The sequence below is a fragment of the Caretta caretta genome, chromosome 2, assembly GCF_965140235.1.
Source record: "Caretta caretta isolate rCarCar2 chromosome 2, rCarCar1.hap1, whole genome shotgun sequence".
Lineage (NCBI taxonomy): Eukaryota > Metazoa > Chordata > Testudines > Cheloniidae > Caretta > Caretta caretta.
In genome coordinates this window covers 33,925,390-33,942,157 of record NC_134207.1, presented here as the reverse complement: position 1 = coordinate 33,942,157, position 16,768 = coordinate 33,925,390, and the positions used below count along the sequence as shown (strand labels likewise).

The following is a 16,768-nucleotide window of genomic DNA, read 5'->3' as shown; positions in this document are numbered from 1 at the left end:
AAAGGCTTTTTGCTGCCTCAGCCACCCAGGGGTAATGAGGACACACTTTCTCTGCCACATCCTGTACCTACCTTCCTCCTCTTTATATACCTCACTCAGCCATGTGATAGGCAGGGATCTTTCAACCCTTTCCAGGCTGCTGTTTTACCTTGTCACAGACAGAGTCTGGCTCTTTATAACATTCTCTGTGTGGTTCTGTCATCACACAAGATAAGTGAATACAGAGTTATCAAGAGCTGTTGGTCTGTCAGTAGCTCTCTGCAAAATCTCACCCAACACAGATGTAAATGAAATTTAAATGAACATTTGCAGTCTGCCTCTAAGCTCCCAGAAACACACATTGCACCCCTTCAGTTTATATAAAATGCAGCCACACAGCCATCTTTCTTGCCTGTTGATTTGATCATGTTACTCCTCCCTTCGAATCCCTCTGCTGGCTCCCCAGATGCCATCTCATCAAATCTACGCTTCTTGACAGTACTTTCAAAGCTCTATAGCCCAGATCCTCAAAGGTATTAGGCATTAGGCACCTGACTCGCTTTGCTTTCAAATTTCAAATCTTTGAGGATCTCAGCCTGTGTAACTCTGCCCTTTCCTGCTTATCCTCACCTGGCAAGGATTCATCCCCACCTTTTCCCCCATTTGTGAGCATGTCACATAATTCATAGAATCCAAGGCCAGAAGGGACCATTGTGATCATCTAGTCTGATCTCCTGTATAACACAGGCTATAGAACTAACCCACAATAATTCCTAGAGCAGATCTTTTAGAGAAATATCCAGTCAAGATTGAAAAATTATCAGTGATGGAGAATCCACCTTGGCCCTTGGTAAATTGTTCCAATGGTTTATTACTCCCCCTGTTAAATATGTATGCCTTCTTTCCAGTCTGAATTTGTCTAGCTTCAACTTCCAGCCATTGGATCATGTTATACCCTTCTCTGCTAGACTGAAGAGCCCATTTTTAAATATTTGCTCCCAGGTAGATACTTAACCTTCCCTTTGTTAAGCTAAATAGATTGAGCTCTTTGCCCAGCCCCTATATAAACCTCTCTTAAAGACTCACTTCTGCTATGCTCCCCTACAATGAATTCAGACAACTTGTACAAAAATTACCAATCCCTATTTATTGATCCTCTCTTTACTTGTCTGTCTACATCCTGACAGGAAGAGTTCCTCAGAGTGGGAGACTGCCTCTTCTCGAATGTCTGGGAAGTGCTTAGCACATCATGAGTGTTACCATAAACAATAAGAAAAGGAGTACTTGTGGCACCTTAGAGACTAACCAATTTATTTGAGCATGAGCTTTCGTGAGCTACAGCTCACTTCATCAGATGTATACCGTGGAAACTGCAGCAGACTTTATATACACACAGAGAATATGAAACAATACCTCCTCCCACCCCACTGTCCTGCTGGTAATAGCTTATCTAAAGTGATCAACAGGTGGGCCATTTCCAGCACAAATCCAGGTTTTGGAAATGGCCCACCTGTTGATCACTTTAGATAAGCTATTACCAGCAGGACAGTGGGGTGGGAGGAGGTATTGTTTCATATTCTCTGTGTGTATATAAAGTCTGCTGCAGTTTCCACGGTATACATCTGATGAAGTGAGCTGTAGCTCACGAAAGCTCATGCTCAAATAAATTGGTTAGTCTCTAAGGTGCCACAAGTACTCCTTTTCTTTTTGCGAATACAGACTAACACGGCTGTTCCTCTGAAACCATAAACAATAATAATTAAAGGAATGGGGGAGGGTGTTTCATTTCACAAGTGGCAGAATTCACTGAAAGGTGCAAAGTACTCGGAGCTGAATAGTACAGACATTTTCAGGATAAAAAGGAATGTCTGGGATGACCCTTCCTTTTGAGGCAATAGTTGTACCACAAGTACTTTCCCTTTTAATTACTTGTCCAACTCTTCTTAAAACTGTTTTTTATTGGTTGCTCCCATTGCTGCTCTTTTTAAATGTATTTGATCTGTTATCTCAATTAAAGAAATTTCACTTGAATTCTTTTGGTGCCCATCCCTCCTCCTAAATTCATACCTTCTAGTTCTTCTGTTTGACAGTAGTTCACCCAGTCTTGAAGCCTCTGTCATTCATATTCCATTAGACACTATACATTATTTTTATTTATTATACCTTAATGAGATCCACTAACCACTCTTTCTGATAAAATAATAGAGCAAATTATCTAGATCGTGAATAACAGTTTTATTTCCCTGTAGCTGTCCTTTGAGATTTCAGTAGCATCCTTTTCTCCACACAGGGACTAATTTTACATAGGAGAATTGTAAATGAAATGTCCGGTCCTTGATATAATATGTCAACTAACATATTCAAAGGGGCAGATAAGGCTTCATGTACCACTTAGATGCAGAATTCTATCAGGAGAAAGTGCAAAGTAGATGCAACTTCTCCATCACTGGAAGTTCAAAGAGAATTGTGGTGTCCCAGCACTTCTGAAGCTTAGGCTACTTTCATTTAGGCAACTGAATATGGATTGAGGAGTCTAACTTTAGGTACCCAAATGTGCACCCTTTGGACAACAATTTAAGAACATTATGCATCATTTCTCTCAGATCTTTCACTTGCTGGATGTTTTGCCTTTTATTATTCAGGATATATTTCAAACTCATTTCCCTTCTTCTTGGCTTTACTCTCTGCCCAAAGAAAGTAGTCTTTTTATTACTAAATTGTTTTAAACCACATAAGTCATATATGTTACTATTCTCTATAAGCGATTCTGAATTTTAGTGTGTTCTTTCTTTTTTACTGATCTCCCCTTCTCAGTGCTATTGGAAGTCCTGATAGAAAACTGGAGGAGTTGCAACTATGTATAATAAACTCATAGCTTTTTCAAGGTATAATAACTTGTAGTATTACTACATTAATATGTTCAATATTCTTATCAAGGCCTAGCCATTGGTTTATAGAACTATTATTTCATCTGCATTGAAATCCTTTGCAATATAATCTAGCTTCTGTCTACCCTCCTCACTTGCAGCTGCACCTTGGGTTGAAAGTTTGAGAGATTTTAGTAAAATATATAGTCTTCAATGTTATTTTCTGCGGTAGAACTTTATCAGTTCTTTGAAGGACCTGTATCCTTTTTTGCCTAATCAAGCAGTAAAATCCTCAAACTGTTAAGATAGACCGTGGTTCCTGGATGCATACAATTAAAAAAAATACATGTGAGGATAGTGTAAACTGTCTATGGCTCTGTCTATACTACCCTGCAGTTCAGACTACGGGGCATGACTAGCAGTGGACACCAAGTTTCAGAGTAACAGCCGTTCCATTTATTCTTTTACGTAGAGACTGTCCAGTTTGACCAATGTAAATGGCAGAGGGGCATTGCTGGCACATGATGGCATATATCACATTGGTGGATGTGCAGGTGAACGAGCCTCTGATAGTGTGGCTGATGTTATTAGGCCCTGTGATGGTGTCCCCTGAATAGATATGTGGGCACAGTTGGCAACGGGCTTTGTTGCAAGGATAAGTTCCTGGGTTAGTGGTTCTGTTGTGTGGTATGTGGTTGTTGGTGAGTATTTGCTTCAGGTTGGGGGGCTGTCTGTAGGCAAGGACTGGCCTGTCTCCCAAGATTTGTGAGAGTGTTGGGTCATCCTTTAGGATAGGTTGTAGATCCTTAATAATGCGTTGGAGGGGTTTTAGTTGGGGACTGAAGGTGACGGCTAGTGGCGTTCTGTTATTTTCTTTGTTAGGCCTGTCCTGTAGTAGGTAACTTCTTAGTTGGGGGCACACCAAAGCACTGCTCTGTAACTCCCTCATGTGGGCACTGTGGGAACAAATTAAAAGGTTCCTAGTTTGCATTAATGGAGTTGAGTGTGAAGAGGACTTTGTTAAAGCAAACTAGGAACCTTTCATTTTGTGTGCACATGGGGGACAGCAGACCACATTGGCGTGCACTGATATTCACATGCCCATAGTCCGAACTTTGGGGCAGTGTAGCCAACCCATATGGAGACCATGGTAGGAATGGGGTTCTTCAAATACCAGGATTTAGGAGAGGAGCTTATATTACAGAGGAAGGAAACTGTGTGACAGAGCATGACAAATCACCTGTTGCTGAGCACAGGAACTCCTAAGGTGCCCAGTATCTCATTGAATTTGCTAAGAAACAGTATACTAACTCTTCCATTGGTTGCTGAGGGTTAAGATACCATAACACTTAAGTACCAACATTCCCAGAGAAATAAAGATCTTGGCTTGGTCTGCAGACATTTTAGGCTTAGAAAAGATGTGAGGGATGGATATGAAATCATTGGGACCAGCACAGTCTAGATTAAGTTGTGCAGGCACAGCTGATTTTGGATATGCTAAAAAATGTGGTAAGTTTTAAATGGGTCTGTTGGATGGTGAAATCAGGATCTCATCTCAGTTTGGTTTCTCCCTTTCAGGAATACTGAAGCAAAATTGAAGCTTGAAGTCTTAGAAATAAATTACAAGAATGGACAGGGTCCTGGGAGCTATAGTCCTGCTTAGACAGACGGTGGAAAAGTCCACACTGTTAATACGAGTTGGAGAATGAGCCTTACAGACTAAGGGCCACACAAACTGGAACCTGAAAGGTCTGTTCACAGTGTGGGCAATGAATGGTTGCCAATTTATTTAGAAGTTCAAGTAACAAAACCTCAATGCCTTCCCCTCCCAGGAACCTCCAGAGTCCAGAAACCCCTAACTTTATCTTTGCAGACTCCTGGGGTAGAGGCAAGGGCCTAACACCTACCAACAGTAGACCCTCTCCCCAGAGTCCTCAAGGGGTGCTGGCTGGTTGTTCTCCTTAGCAAGATTTTCAGGATGGGGTAGTAGGCTACCAGATAAGGGCCATTGCTCACCAAATGCTAACAAATTTCAGAGTGTCCTGACCCTTGTGCCATACAGTTTGTTGTCACACGTAATACTTTCTCTCTCAACTTCTATCTCTGGAAAATTGCATTTTTGGTTTATATTTGTACTCTTAATTTAAAAGTTGGATGCAACTTAATACTACATTATTATCCTTTCACTTATTTCACTTGCAAACAGTGAACAAGATCTAATACCCAATGGCAACAGAACATCAATACGTGCTTACCTGTAATTCTGCTTTTCATTTCCTATATGAAATCTGTCATATTGTGAATATGCCCGATTTCCTTCCCAGTCCATTAACTCAATTCTTAGAGAATACTGCCGCTGACTGGTTATTGCAAAGATAAACTCATTTCCCAGCCAATGTTCACCAGATGGGCTACCAAAACCCTAGAAAAAAGTTGGTAAAATAACTGAATTTAATTATTTTTCTTAATGTTGGTGTAATATTTGTACTGTTATAAAATTATCATTACATTTTTCTTATATACTCTAAGGGCAAGTTAATTAACCTTCCTATGCCTCAGTTTGCCCATCTGTATAATGGATCTATTAATACATACCTTGCAAGGACATTATGTGGTTTAAAATTAGTTGATGTTTTCAGGTGCAAAATCACTTTGAAGGACAAAGTAGTATGTTATTTCCTTTGTCTACTACTGAAATATTAGACAACTATTATATGCTCTGCATCGGCCTCCACCTTGGGATCATTCAGACACTGAAGACGGCAGATATTTTGCAGCCCATTAAGTGGTGCCGTGGGACTACATGCACCTAAATTTGGCACTGGCTACCAATTAACTTGAGGTTGGAATTCATGCAGTTGCTTTGAATCTAAAAGCCTTCAATGGTTTGAGATCTAGATTGTCTCTTTTGCCATAACATATTGCTTCAACTAAGAACAACAGAGGAGCTCGAGCTGGAGCCTTCCCATATAAATGAAGGACAGGTGCTGGGCAGGATGTTCTCTGAGCTGGTCCTTGGTTTTGGTACTCACCCATATCACCCTTGGCCTACCAGAGTCCAGATTTGTTAACTTCTGAACCTAAATCACAGGCCATCTTTTCTCATACTACTGAGGTGGGGTTAAGATGTGGGTTCAGGTGACTATATTCCTCAACAGTCCTTTTGTATTACTTTGTGTTTCAACCTAAAGGTCGATGCTCAGACCACAACATGTGGGGCTATAAATTTATTTTATAAATATGAAGAAATGACTAATAAATAAGAGGTGGTTGTGTGTGCTATTCACCTTCCATATATTCAGATTATCTTATTTCTTTCTAACTAAACTGAATAACTGTACAAAATATAGTAAAAGGGAGAATAAAATGAAGAGTATAGCTAATTTCCCCCAATGAATTGTGGTTTAAGTATTATGTGTAGTATTTCTGTGCCACATGTTACTCTGTTCTTTGATATTTGACACCATCCCATAAATAAAAAATAAAAATAGAAAAAGAAAAAGAAAAAGAAATCTATCTGAATAGTTCAGCAGCTATTGGGGGGAGGGATTGCTCAGTCATTTGAGCATTGGCCTGCTAAACCCAGGGTTGTGAGTTCAGTCCTTGAGGGAGCCATTGAGAGATCTGGGGCAAAAAAAACTGGGGATTGATCCCGCTTTGAGCAGGGGGTTGGACTAGATGATCTCCTGAGGTCCCTTCCAACCCTGATATACTGTGATTCTAAGCTTAAAAGGATTGAGATGGGGTCTAAAAGATATGTCAATGTTCTGGGAGTGCAGGGAGGGATTTCCGATTATTCCCAAACTGGATCACCTATCAATAATTACAGCATGTTATAAAACACTTTCAGCAACACTCACTTTCTTTTAAAATCTACCAGTACCCACTTGCTATTTGAGCAGAAGACTGAGCCAACTGGTATTATAGGCTAATTGAGACTGGCTCAGGAGTATCAGGAAGAAATTTGCTCAGGTTGAACCTTGGGATTCTGAACTCTTGCCTCAGTGGAGATCAAGTGAATCATGGGGATGAAGTGCTTAATCTTTAAGAAACAAAGTCAAGTAGTCTACAGTCAGTCTTACAGATGGAATAAGTGGAATGACATGGTGATCTTAAAGGAGACCATTCTCTCTCTCTCTCTCTCCTCTACCACCCCATATATATCATCTCTCAGAAAGTCCTCCCCTTTAATAATTCCAAAATCTGTCTCTTTCCCACATTCCTCATTGCTTGCCTTGATTACTGTAATCTTCTACTTACTACTGCCCAACCTTCTGGCCTCTCTCCTCCCAATAATCAAGCCTGTCCTTAGTGCCTGTCCTTAACTACTGCTTCAACCACACTATTGGCACGTATATTTTACCAAATAAAATACAAGCTTCTTCCCCTTATTTGCATAATTGCATCCCCACCTATCTCTGTCATGTTCTCCTTTATGTTGCTCTTAATCCTCTCTCCTTATTTCTCTTTCCTACCCTCCTTCTCACAGTCTTGGCTTTTTCCTTTCTAGCTCCTACACCTGGGACAATATCCCAGATCTAGGAACTCAGGAGTTGCCATACAGAATCAGACTAGTGGTTCTTCTTCTTAGTGTCTTGTCTCAACAGTGGCCAGCACCACCTGCTTCAGAGGGAAGTGCAGTAAACTCTGCAGGGCACAGTTATGGAGCAGCCTTCCCACAATCAATGTTTCTTTCTAACCCCACTAGTTAGTGATTGATTTATGCCTTGCAACATTAGGGTTTATCCAAAACATTTGTATTTTTGTTTCTTTGTTATCCTTGCTATTGTTCACTGAGCACACATTTTATCCTCCTTCTGAGCTCTCTTTGGAACAGACCTCTTCAGGAAATCCCTTCTCCCTTTTGCTCATAATTAATAACCATAAGGCATGATCTGTTCTGAACAGTTGCTCTATTTTGTAACTTATGTTTGTGTATCTTGTCTTATCTTATTTAGGTTGTAGCCTTTTCAGGACATGGAACATATCCCTTTTTTATATTCTGGATCTGTGTAAACTCAAGGCACCATAAAGTTGTTTCTTAATAATAATACAGTAGAACCTCAGAGTTATGAACACCAGAGTTACGAACTGACCGGTCAACCATACACCTCATTTGGAACTGGAAGTACTCAATCTTGCAGCAGCGGAGACACACACACACACACACACAAATATAGTACAGTACTGTGTAAAACCTAAACTACTAAAAGAATAAAGGGGAAGTTTAAAAAAAGGTTTGACAAGCTAAGGAAACTGTTTCTATGTTTGTCTCATTTAAATTAAGATGGTTAAATGAAGCATTTTCCTTCTGTTCTGTGTAGTAAAGCTTCAAAGCTGTATTAAGTCAATGTACTTTTGAAAGAACAGCCATAACATTTTGTTCAGAGTTACGAACATTTCAGAGTTAAGAACAACCTCCATTCCCAAGGTGTTCGAACGCTGAGGTTCTACTGTAATTCTTCACATTCACAGTAGGAAAGGATTTACACGTCCTTCTCTCCTCTCACGTTAGACATCAGATTGGAATGAAAATCTATTGCTCAGTGGTTTGCTCTCCTGACTGGAGGAAATTAAGTTGCAATAGAAGCTAATGGAAGGGCAAAAGAAGAAAAAAGAGAAGAAAGAGGTGGTCGTATTAGTTTTCAGAAGCTGAATCCTATTAGAAAGACATATAGTAACGTATTACCGAAAGTTAGATTAGAAATCTCAGGATCATTTAAATGATCAGTTGTGTTACTGAGCCTGACCTGCCTAATATTTTTGATCTATTAGAGAAGGTCTTCTTGAAGCCATGCTGAATAGGATATGTTCACTTCATACAAGACATTTCTCTCAGTAATTTAAATAATCCATAAATCCTAACTAATTAAACCATCATAATAAATACTGGGTGTGATGGATGGGGTTTTCTTGGGAATTAAACTGTCTGCTGTTTTGCATTTCTTTTGTACAGCAAAGCATTACACAGCTAGGGACACAAATAGAAGTCAAAGATTCCCTTCGGAAGCATGACATGCATATGGCTAAAGATGTAGGTTTAGAAATCTTGCATGGCGCATTTGAAAACCTAGAGCTTTGGTGCGTGGAGCAAAAATGTGGTATTGCCAAGTCCAAGCATTTAAAAACCACAAGTCAGGCCCCCAAAACCGTGGGATTGGCCTAAAAATCACAAGACTTTAACTAAATAGTAAATGTCAGATTCTTTTTATTTGCCTACTAAGTTCTGAGTTTTCAGAGTGCACTCAGGTCACATTTTCTAGTTATTCTCTGCAATCATGAGAAATTATTACTTATTTTTTTAGATGAAAACTGAGACTCACCTAATAAAATAACTCCAGGGAATGTGGAAACACACCAAAAATCATGTGAGTTGGCAACACTGCAAGTTGCTGTGAAATATAGAGTAACAATAGTACTTGAATTGCTCTTTACCATTTTAAGTGCCGATGAGCCATCTAATTGATTGAAGTATAAACATTACTTATCCATATAAATTAACATAGAGATCTTTAAGTCACAGATATAGGTTAGAAATTTGGCAGTGCCCACCTGTCCCACACCGTTGTTTGTTATTTCAGCATCAGTGAATCTGTATTTCTGGTGCTGAAATGTCACGTATGGAAGCTTTACATGTGAGAAAAGATTGTATTTTAGGAAAAGTTACTCCCAGTTCAGTGAAAGAAAAGGGCTCATGAGTAAGTGCCAGTGAGTTTATGTTTGTCTCTATAGCATAGAAATGACATGATGTAATACTCCCTGTAATTATTTGCACACCATTGTATACATTTGATTAAAAAAATGTTTGTGACTACTGTCCTATATCAAAGCAAATACTATAGATTCTGATATACTGCACAACTGCTTTGTAAAAAGCAATAATAGTAATAATCATAATAATAATCATAATAATTCACTGCAGCATTGATCCATAAAGCAATTTTACTAGGAATCAGAGGCGATATTATAATATTTTATAATATTTACACCAGTTAACAAATACCACCCAAGGTCTGCCTTGCTTCACCTCTGAGTGCACTGTGATTACCAGAGTCAAAATAACAAAAGCAGTCAGGAGTACAAAGAAACTGAATTCAAGACAACTTTTAAAAGTGACCTTCAGAATTCACAAAGTTGACGTTTATTCAAAAATAATAAGTATGGTGCAAAAGAGTTTTATTAGCTTTGGCAAAATCTGTAGGCGTATTCTACTTGAATCATGTTACTCCAAGTTCATTAAACAATTATCTCTCTTACTTTATTTATTTTGTCTGATAATGCTCATAGGAAGCTTTGACTTTTTATAGACAAAACAAAAATTGAAACCAGACACAGTCAGTATATCCTGTGGGTTCATCTCCTGTCAGACAACTCACTGAAGAAAACATCTAATAATTCAGTGTTTTACAGCGGGGATGTCTTCCCAGAAGCCATAAAGAATAATCAGCTCCGGTGCCTTAGCTGAGAATACAGAATGGACTTTGAATGTTTGTGAAAATTATTTTAGGATAAGGTCAGTAGACTTCTCCATTTCCAACACATTGGGTTATGCACAACGTTCTTCTGATTGAAAATTAAGTTCTGGTCTGTAGTTGTATCTTTAATGTCCTTCACAGCACCAAAGATAAGATATTTTGATAAAACAGTTTGTTAAAGTAATACTGTGATATATTTTTTTGGGTGTTCAGAGTTAAACATTGTAATTTACCTTCTAGAATGACTAAAATGAGACTGGAAAGTCAGTTTCATCTCGCAAAAAGAAAAGGAGAACTTGTGGCACCTTAGAGACTAACCAATTTATTTGAGCATAAGCTTTCGTGAGCTACAGCTCACTTCATCGGATGCATACTGTGGAAAGTTTCATCTCGCAGTGCAGAACTGAATACCACGAGTTAAGCCCGGGGGTTTGAACCCTGGGGGCCCACACTCTTGGTCACGTGTGCAGCATTTGCTAGGTAGCAACAACTTTTTATTTTAAGTGGATTAATCAAAACTTAAAGTCCCCACTTCCCATACAAAGCCTGGGAAAACAGAATTTATGCAGGGGTCATAAGGACAGAAATCCAGATTTGAAGTACAGATCTTCAACAACTGCTACTTTTGCCTAGTTGGAATATTAGCCGCTGACCCTCCAAGATCCCTATGTGACATCTACTGACACTTCCCCAGGCCTGCATTAAATGCTACCTTCCATACTGCTTAACTGGAATAGACACAGAGCTCACTTCCTACAGAAGACTACTCTGTTCATACCCTTTCCCAGATACTACTGGATTTCTGTAGAAGGGAGAGCTCTGTATGGGCTCTCTGTCAGTGTGCGTGGAGTGTGAAAAAAAGGCAAACTGGGCTTGTTACTTTGTTGTCAGAAAATAGTTTAGTTGTAAAATAACATTATGATCTGTTGTTTAACTTTTTTTTTAAACCAACCAAAAAGTAATCCAATCAATATCTGCAGTGCTCCAGTGAAGAGCGGGAGCTACAGTAAGGTGAGGTATGAATCATTATGTCATTAAACAAAATGTATTAGATGCATAACATGTAAGGAATACATAATAGTTTGCTTTATTCAACAGCTAACCGTTTTTTTGTATAAATGAACTTTTCCTGTTCTTTCTGATTTGAAAAGACCACCACATGGGTGTTGTTAACATACATTAATAGTGTCATATTGAAATATTGTAGGCAAAGTAGACACATGAATATATAGCCACATATCAACACAATTCCTGAAACAGATGTTATCCAGTAAAATTTGTGCAGGGAGGACAGTGCTAGATAGGATTTTAAAGCATAATTAAAGCATGACTGAATTCAAACAAAAGAATATATTTAACTTTCCATTCAGTAGCAAAAATATACTATAAATTAAGGAAACAAATGTATTTTGCTTCCAGTGTGGCAGAAATCTCCCTTGGTACTTGATTCAAAAGATATGAATCTGTGATATCTGCCAGCTAGGGGGCTTTGGGCCTGATCCAAAGCCTAGTGAAGTCAAATAGGCTTTGAATCTGTCCTTTAGCTCAAGCTATAAAAAGTTATACTTTAATTCCAGCGGTCCCAGGTTCAAATTCTGGTGATAACTAAGTTAACAATCACCATACAAAGCATCATATTAATACATATCCACCATAACTCTCATCCATTTACTTTCATACCATACCTACTATCACTGGGCACTACAAATCCTACTAGATTCTCTCCTGAGGATGAGAAATGAGAACACGCGAACATGCTTTCTCTTTCTATAACACCCACTGAATGCGACAAGTATCTGAGTAATCATTTCAGTTAAAAAGACAAATGTTTATTTAGTAAAGTGGTATGTCACACAATTCTTTATCAAGGAGGGGTTGATTTCCATAAAAGGCTATGCTCAGAGAATATCTGATCCACATTCCAGGAACTAAAACTCATATCCTAAAACCCAAGTTTTTTAGTAAATACTTGAAAGAAGTGGATCACTTCTACGTCTTATACCCCACTTGCTGAACATAAATAAATTTTCCAACACAAAAGCGATTTATAATGCCTCCAGCATGAGAAATTTGAGCACACATATTAATATACTACTTATAAAGTTGCAGCATACTGTTTTCCCCTCATTTATCCTTAGCTCACTACCATCATCTTATTGATTTTAACATAGTTTGCAAAAACCCTGCCTCATTTGCTTCAAGTACAGAACCAAGACTGTTCTGCCCCCACATCCCAGTCTCATCTCTGCAAGAACCTCCCCTTCCCTCAGACTCCAATCTCACCCTCAAACCCCTTACTTTGCAGGCAGGATGCAGGCTAAATCACTCAAGTGCTGCTAGCCTTTCAATGCCCTTCCCACAAATCCTCCACAAAGGACAGACAAGTTCTCCCATAATTTATTAGGAAAACAGTTCCAGCCGTCTCAGCACATAGACCAATGGGCTAAGCCTCCAGACATATGCAGATGAGAGCAGAAACGGTGAGGACACAGCAAAGTGGGTATGGCTTTGCCGTGGGAATGCTCGCCCCTGGCTTGGCTAATCTGGGTGCTGAGACCTGGATGCCAGGTTAACTGTGCAATGTAGATTTAGCTTCAGTGTCTCCTCAAGTGGCACTTCCCCAGTCACTTCCCCCTTCTCCAAATCCTTCCATCTTCTTTCCCCTCTTCTCAAATTCCCTTCACAGTGGCCTCCCTGTGCCTGGTGGTTCCCACGTGTCCTGGACAAGCCCCTACTGCTCTGCAGACTTTCAGAGCCTATAGGGCTGGGGTTCAGTCTGGGAAGGACCCAAGCCAGATGTAGGTAGGAGCCACAGCTATATCAGACTGGGCCCCTGCTGGTAGGAAGTGTCAATTGCAACTTTTCTTTGTTAGCTAAATAGAATTGGCAATGGCAGCCTCAGACTGTCCTTCCTGCTGGACCATCACAGCCAGCCAAAATTCGGCAGGAGGATGGCTGTGTTGTCCTATCCCAGGCTGCAAGTTGTCCCTCTCAGCTATAATAATGCCAATGCTGGCCATATTATAGGAGAAGTGCAATATCACAATTGTAAAATGCAGAGTTTTTGAGTATTGCTTGAGAATACTGCAGTGTATCTTTATAAGGGACACAAGAGCAGGGAGGGCTGTTGTGCAGGGCAGATGTACCCTCCTTGTGACTGTGGCACCAGTCGATATACCCAGATCTGGGGATTATATTTGGGCACACATGCATAAAATTTTGTCAACAATTTGCATCTTTTGGATGTACATGCTACTTCCTCTAGCTCATTTTTTGGGGAAAGAGAGAAAATATAGTAACTCAAACCAAATCAAATGGAAAAATCTCTGATTTTCATAAAATGGTAAGGTTAACGGATGGCTGTAAAGTTCATTCTCCAGCTGTCCTGTAGGTGTGTGTGTGTCTGTGTCCCATACACAAAGTATATTAGGCTCTCTAACTTCAGACTCCTATCAGAATTAAGGGTCTGATCCTGCAAAGTGCTGAGTGCAACTCCCATTGACATCAACAGCATCAGCCTGTGACTCCATAATAACAGTTACTCCTGGTGTAGACAAAGCTTCCTGGACTTCCGTATAGCCTAAGACATCAGTGCTCCAAGATCTACACTGGCTGTCCACTGGTTTCCAGATGGAATTTAAGGTGTTGGCTATGACTAGCCTCTGACTAGCCTACCTGAGGGGCTGCCTCTCTCCTGGCCAAACTGGCACATTTGTAGTCAATACTGGCATCAAGCTAGATCATCCTCATTATAAAAAAGAGGGGGCTGCTGGGGTGTCTTCTCCATGAGGGCTCAAGAACTCTGGAAATTGCTCTGCCCCCCGGGTATGAAATAGGCAGAAATGAGTGACTTTCCAGGCATGCTACAAAACACATTTGTTTGACAGGGCTTTGGGAGAAGGCTGAGGATGTGATCTTTGAACCTGGAAGGAGGTGGAAAGAAGCTTTTTGTAGATGGCAGGCCAGCAAATTCCTATTAAAACAGCCATACTGGGTCAGACCAATGGTCCATCTAGCCCAGCTTCTGACAGTGGCCAATTCCAGATGCTTCAGAAGGAATGAACACAACCGGGCAATTTTGAACAGTCCATCCCCTGTTGTCCAGTATCAACTACTAGTAATTGAAGGTTTTGGGGCACCCAGGGCATGGGGTTGTGTCCCTGACCATTGTGGCTAATAGCCATTGATAGACCTGTCCTCCGTGAACTTATCTAAGTCTTTTTTTAACCCAATTTTTTGGCCTTCACAACATCCCATGACAACAAGTTCCACAGGTTGACAGTGCATTGTGTGAAGAAGTACTTCCTTTTGTTTGTTTTAAACCTGCAACCTATTAATTTCATTCTTAGTTCTTATGTTATGTGAAGGGGTAAACAACACTTCCCTATTCAGTTTTTCCACACCATTTGTAATGTTATGACCTCTATCATATTCCCCCTCAGTTGTCTCTTTTCTAAGCTGAACAGTTCTAGTCTTTTAAATCTCTCCTCATATGGAAGCCGTTTCATACCCCTAATTATTTTTCTTGCCCTTTTCTGAACCTTTTCCAATTCCAATATATCTTTTTTGAGATGGGCTGACTAGAACAGCATGCTCGTGTGAGCCTCCTCCAAGCACTTAGGGCAGTGGCAATGAGAGTCACAATCAGGCATTGCCTTACAACAGAAGTAGCAGAATTTGAAACCCAGAGAGCGTGGCATATCTCCAGTACCGGTACCCTGACTGGGTGCCAGACCCACACGAAAAACAACAGTACACATTTTTACCTCTCTGCATTGTGAAAACTGAACATAAGAACAGCCATACTGGGTCAGATCAAAGGTCCGTCTAGCTCAGTATCCTGTCTTCTGACAGTGGCCAGTGCCAGGTGTCTCAGAGGGAATAAACAGAACAAGTAATCACCAAGTGATCCATCCTCTTTCACCCGTTCCCCACTTCTGGCAAACAACTGATGAATTATCCATACTGTTTGTATCCTATCTTTTAGCTAGTTACTGATCCATGAAAGGACCTTCCCTCTTATTCCACAGCTGCTTACTTTTCTTATGAGCTTTTGGTGGGGACATTCTCAAAGGCTTTCTCCAAGTCCAATACACTATACTGACTAGGACACCCTTGTCCATATGCTTGTGGACGCCCTCAAAGAATTCTAATATATTGGTGAGGCATGATTTTCCTTTACAAAAGCTGTGTTGACTCTTCCCCAACAAATTGTGTTCATCTATGTGTCTGATAATTCTGTTCTTTATTACAGTTTCACCCAATTTGTTGTTACTAAAGTTAGGTTTACCAAAGTGTAATTGCCAGGATTGCCTCTGGAGCCTTTCTCAAAAATTGGCATTACATTGGCTATCCTCCAGTCATCTGGTACAGAGGCTGATTTAAGCAATAGGTTACATACCACAGTTAGAGCGGAAAAGAATCCTGTGGCACCTTATAGACTAACAGACGTATTGAAGCATAAGCTTTCATGGGTGAATACCCTCTTCGTTGAATGCATGTCCGAAGTGGGTCTTCACCCACAAAAGCTTACGCTCCAATACGTCTGTTAGTCTATATGGTGCCACAGGACTCTTTGCCGCTTTTACAGATCCAGACTAACATGGCTACCCCTCTGATACTTGATACCACAGTTAGTAGTTCTGCAGTTTCATACATGAGTTCCTTCAGAACTCTTGTGTGAATACCATCTGGTCCTACTGTCATATTACTGCTTAATTTATCAATTTGTTCCAAAACCTCCTGTATTGACACCTCAATATGGGACAGATCCTTCAATTTGTCACCTAAAAAGAATGGCTTGGGTTTGGCGATCTCCCCTGCATTCTTAGCAGTGAAGACTAATGCAAAGAATGCATTTAGATTCTTCACAAGGTCCCTCATCAAAGACTCTTAAGCAAAGTAAGCTGTCATGGGATAAGAGGGAAGGTCCTCTAATGGACTGGTTAAAAGATAGGAAACAAATGGTAGGAATAAATGGGCAGTTTTCAGAATGGAGAGAGGTAAATAGTGGTGTCCCACTGGGGTCTGTACTGGGACCAGTTCTATTCAACGTATTCATAAAAGATCTGGGAAAAGGGGTAAACAAAAAGGTGGCAAAATTTGCAGATGATACAAAACTACTCAAGATAGTTAAGTCCCAAGCAGACTGCAAAGAGCTACAAAAGAATCTCACAAAACCGGATGCCTAGGCAACAAAATGGCAGATGAAATTCAATGTTGATAAATGCAAAGTAATGCACACTGGAAAACATAATCCCAACTATACATATAAAATGATGGAGTCTAAATTAGTTGTTACCACTCAAGAAAGAGATCTTGGAGTCATCGTGGCTACTTCTCTGAAAACATCCACTCAATGTGCAGCAGCAGTCAAAAAAGGTAATAAAATATTAGGAATAATTAAGAAAGGGATAGATAATGAGACAGAGAATATCATATTGCCTC

General features: G+C 40.0%; 1 protein-coding gene across 3 annotated transcripts in view; it reads right to left on the bottom strand.

Annotated features, from left to right (window-relative positions):
• Nucleotides 1-16,768, bottom strand: part of ANGPT1 (angiopoietin 1) — a 217,010-nt gene that overhangs the window by 45,095 nt on the left and 155,147 nt on the right. For all 3 annotated transcript variants that reach the window (XM_048841485.2, XM_048841482.2, XM_048841483.2), the window contains one exon: nucleotides 5,102-5,268. In XM_048841485.2, coding sequence (XP_048697442.1) covers nucleotides 5,102-5,268 — 167 coding nt within the window. The remainder of the gene's footprint in view (nucleotides 1-5,101; nucleotides 5,269-16,768) is intronic.